This window comes from Pseudochaenichthys georgianus, chromosome 5, assembly GCF_902827115.2.
Source record: "Pseudochaenichthys georgianus chromosome 5, fPseGeo1.2, whole genome shotgun sequence".
Taxonomy (NCBI): Eukaryota; Metazoa; Chordata; class Actinopteri; order Perciformes; family Channichthyidae; genus Pseudochaenichthys; species Pseudochaenichthys georgianus.
This window is the reverse complement of record NC_047507.1, coordinates 19,963,182-19,967,522: the sequence shown is the minus strand read 5'-3', so window position 1 is coordinate 19,967,522 and position 4,341 is coordinate 19,963,182. Positions and strand designations below refer to the sequence as shown.

General features: G+C 41.6%; 1 protein-coding gene across 1 annotated transcript in view; it reads left to right on the top strand.

Annotated features, from left to right (window-relative positions):
* The window catches only part of mfap2 (microfibril associated protein 2), a 7,765-nt gene extending 3,498 nt beyond the window's left edge, over positions 1-4,267 (top strand). The window contains exons 3-9 of the mRNA XM_034082775.1: positions 158-205; positions 697-723; positions 821-892; positions 997-1,038; positions 1,124-1,211; positions 1,494-1,567; positions 3,456-4,267. Of these exons, the coding sequence (XP_033938666.1) occupies positions 158-205; positions 697-723; positions 821-892; positions 997-1,038; positions 1,124-1,211; positions 1,494-1,567; positions 3,456-3,559 (455 nt within the window). The 3' untranslated portion in view covers positions 3,560-4,267. The remainder of the gene's footprint in view (positions 1-157; positions 206-696; positions 724-820; positions 893-996; positions 1,039-1,123; positions 1,212-1,493; positions 1,568-3,455) is intronic.
* The last annotated feature ends 74 nt before the right edge of the window (positions 4,268-4,341 follow it).

The window sequence follows — 4,341 nt, the reverse complement described above, 5'->3', positions numbered from 1 at the left end:
AACATGGACATTTAAAACCAAAAGCAAGAGTAGAAGTGTACCTAAAAACGAGAAAACAAGATGCTCAGTTACAGTATTCAGAGTAAATGCCGATCTTCCCTCCCTGTATTTCACTCATCACCCCATCTTTGTGATTATTCTTGTGAAATGTCAACAGCCCTGCTGCTCGCCCAGGCTCAGTACCAGGAACCCTTTCCTTTTCTGGGTGAGTTCATTAAGAGAATCTCGATTTGATTGTTGCAGCTAACCATCAGTTTATATCGCAGCTCCGCACATCTGTTCTCCATCTCTGTATGTCCTCTGATGTGTCCACCTAGCCTCAAGGATCTCTCTCCTCATTACTTTGTTATTTACCTCCCGCACAGCAACTGTGCTCACAGTGTAAATAGCACTTTTGTAACTCTGCACGTTATTATTTTCAAACATCTTGCATATGAAGTCATTACAGCCTTGCAAATGGCTTGTTTTGTTCAGTGTTGGCGTGCAGGGGGTTTATTTTGTATGGGGCAATGCTTTTTGTTGTGAAGTACTGCCTGTAATTAGTTCCACAATGTTGATGCCATTAAACAATTTTCTTCTTCTTCTTCTTCTTCTTCTTCTTCTTCTTCTTCTTCTTCTTCTTCTTCTTCTTCTTCTTCTTCTTCTTCTTCTTCTTCTTCTTCTTCTTCTTCTTCTTCTTCTTCTTCTTCTTCACAGAGGACTATGGGCCGGATTATTTCCCAGGTAAAGCATTATTATGTTCTTAAGAATGTTCCTTGATGTTAGTAGCTAAACATGGGTGTTTTTTAAAAATGAAATGATTCCTCTTTCTCTTGTTCAGAATCTGAAAATCCTGACTCTCCCCCTGGAACCTACCAGCAGCAGGTTCGCCTCCAGCCAGTGGTTCGTCCAGGTATTATATCTGCTTGACCCTCCTCTTGTCAGGATCAGGATATATCATGCGTTTGTATTGTTTTTTGAACTCATTTGCAAATCTCTTTTCCATGTGAACATCAGAGTCCGATCTGGAGACAGAGCCCACAGAGCCTGGCCCACTTGGTAAGAAAACTTGAGAAAGGATGAGCGATAAATCAGTTGTTTAGTTTAAATCACATAATGATGATTTTGCTGGTTTGATTTCCAGACTGCAGAGAGGAGCAGTATCCCTGCACCAGACTCTACTCTGTTCACAAGCCATGCAAGCAGTGCCTGAACAGCCTCTGCTTCTACAGGTAAGCACTTAAATCCAAACTATTGAATCAACGTCTACGAAATCTCCAAAAATCACAAATTCATTCAAATACCTAAAACAATCTTTTCAAAACAGCTTCAAGCAGAAAGCTCAAAAGTCACTGTTTACCTTTTTGATTGGTGTACTTTTTGCCAACATGGTGTATGTGAGATTGATGGAAAAACAGCATGGTTTAGATAGGATAGAGATAATACCTGATCAAGTTATTGTTGCTTTTATCTTTCCAGTGTAATAGTTGACCTCTGCTTTTGTTTCCATTAAGCTTGCGACGGGTGTACGTCATCAACAAAGAGGTTTGCGTGAGGACTGTGTGTGCACATGAAGAGCTGCTCAGAGGTGCGTTCAGAGTTATGCTTTCTTTGTGTTTGACACTTGTAATTGTAGAATCAGATTTATTTACTGTAGACCAAATCTTGGTATGAAGTATAAACAAACACAGAACAAAACAGCAGTACAAAGGTAAACAAGCAGAACAGACATTTAGCACAGCCTCCCTCTATCATCCTGGGTTTATCGGTCTGCAGTAATGGAAGGCTTGAACATAGTCAGATGTTTTGAGTGTTCTTTCTATTCTCAACAAGGTTTGTTTGTCTTACATTCAAACAAAACATAATACTCTTACCCCATACATTTGGAAATGCATAGATTTTCAAACTTTTAAAGGTCACCTATTATGAAAAATCCACTTTTTTACGTCTTTTCTACAGAAACATGTGTCCCCTCTGTGTAAAGAGATTCTGAAAGTTTCTGGAAAAAAGATTCTCTCTTTTTGTCCTAATCCATTTATATAAAAACCTGTCAGCTGATCAGATTTTGCCCACTTTATGATGTCATAACGATTTTTTGGCTTGTGTAACCATTAGCCAATAACTAACCAAGATAACACCCCCCACCTTATCACCTGAATCTCCTCCTATGCCCCTTTCACACAAACGTGGTTCCCGTTCTAGCTCCGTGCTAGAGCTTTTTTGGTTCGGAACCGGTTTTTCTTTTCAGCCTCCGTTTTGTTCACACCGCCCAGAGCTCGACTGGTGCTGCCGCAGCTGCGTCATGACGTCACTGATTTTCTCCCCAACGGCGTTGGGTCGATGATCGTGTTGCTTTTAATCATATGAAGCCAGATTAAATTAAATAACTACTTCTCAACCCTTGTACTTTTCTCCAGAATGCCGTGGTTAATTGTTTATTAATGTGTTTCAGCTGCATTTACCGACCGCTGCAGTGCTGCCCGCTGTTTGGCATCACAGCGCTGTTATGAACGTTTCTCTGGTATAAAATAGGTGGTGTTAGCATAGCAACCGAAGATAAACTGACTATCTTGACTACTTGTTGCTATCCTATTGTGGCATAAGCCGCTTTCTACAGGCACATTTTTCATTATGATTCTACTTGTTATAGTCGGACATGACAACCTGTGCAGCCCATGTATTGATTCCATCCAATAGCTGCTATAATACAAAACAAAACGTCTGCCTGCCCTCCACAATGATCAATGACAGCGAACGGATGGTCAAAGTAAGGTACAAATAAACAGAATCACACGAAGCCTGGTTAGTGTTGCCTGACTTTATAAAGTGTGTTTTTTTTAATAAGTGTGTGGTTGCGTTCTAGACACTTTGGCCAGCGCGACTGCTTGTAACAACTTTCATTCGCCGTAGGCCTACTCGCCATAAACTGTTATTGCTCAGGTTGATACCACCCCTGCCTCGGATGTAAGCGGTTCTTGCTTCTAGACCGACCATTTTTTGGTGCTTGGTAAGCACCGGTTTTCGGTGCTTAGAGCCGGCTCCGCTGCGGTGTGAACAGGAAAAACCGGTGCTTATCAGGCTCTAGCTCCGAACCGGCCCTGGAACCACGTTGGTGTGAAAGGGGCACCAGAGCACCATTGTGTTATTTTTAACCAAATATCTCTCAGAGGGGTGTTGGGAGTGGAACCTTATTTTCATCTAAAGTAACAGAGACAGAATCAGCCCTATTGAAACAGGGCTGAAACAGAGGGGTTTATGGGATGCCGTTTGGTATTTCGAGCCAAACACTTCAGAGACATGTTTTGTATATAACTGAGACCTATAATATATTGATGTAAAACAGTATAACAGGGGACCTTTAAGACTTTCTTGTTATTCTAGGACTTGCTTTTAGAAGATTAGAGGTAGCCTAGGCCTTCACAATGTTTAAACAAAGTAGATATTGTTGCTTCTTAACTCTGGGTCTCTGTGTTTAGCGGACATGTGTCGTGATCAGTTCTCTCGCTGCGGCGTGGCGGCGCTGAGCGGTCAGTGCTCATCGATAGGAGGAAGCTGCGGGAAGAGCTGCGGTGGCTGCTGATGGATTCAGAGATCAGGGACACTACCTGCCCAGATACTGCCACTTCTTCTTCAACCCCTCCCTTATCCTCTTCCTGCTCCCACTTTCTCCTGACTTTACCTTCTGACTCTTTCCTGTAGGCCTACCAATTATTACTCCTGTGCGAAAAGCACTTTTTTGTTGTGTTTATCTTTGTCTTTTACTATGTATGTGTGCCCAGTAGATCCTGTGTGTATGGATGAATATACTCCAAAGAACATTGATGATTGTATAAACCGCTGGTGCTATAACATCATCACACTGGTGCTATAAAAATGAATAGAGATGCACATAAGACTGCGGAACATCTTATTTCTATTTGTTTTTGTCATATTGTACCGTATTAATCTCATGCTTTGTGTTTGTTGGTATGTTACTGTACTTGTGTTGAAAAGCAGTCTCATGATGAGCAACCCATCAGTGTCCCCTGTGCACTGACATCAGAAAAACTAATATCCAGCCATGGTAGATCATGAGATGCGTGGTGAGAGACCTCAGTGTTTGTACTACTGCCACCTGGATCTGTGCTTAGCAACCGCGCAGCAAGCTTACATAAAAAAAATACTTCAGTGGCAACAAGTGCGTTCAAAAGGCATCTCACAAACGGCCTCTGTACTACTGCTTTGTAAAACTGTCAGAAAACTGTCACTATAAAGACTGAGAAAAAAAATAAAACTTTTTTTTACTACATCTGTTCAGTGTGTGATTGAGTCATCGCTGTAATTTCATCTGAGGAGGAAGCTCAGAGCGCTGAAAGACGTGAA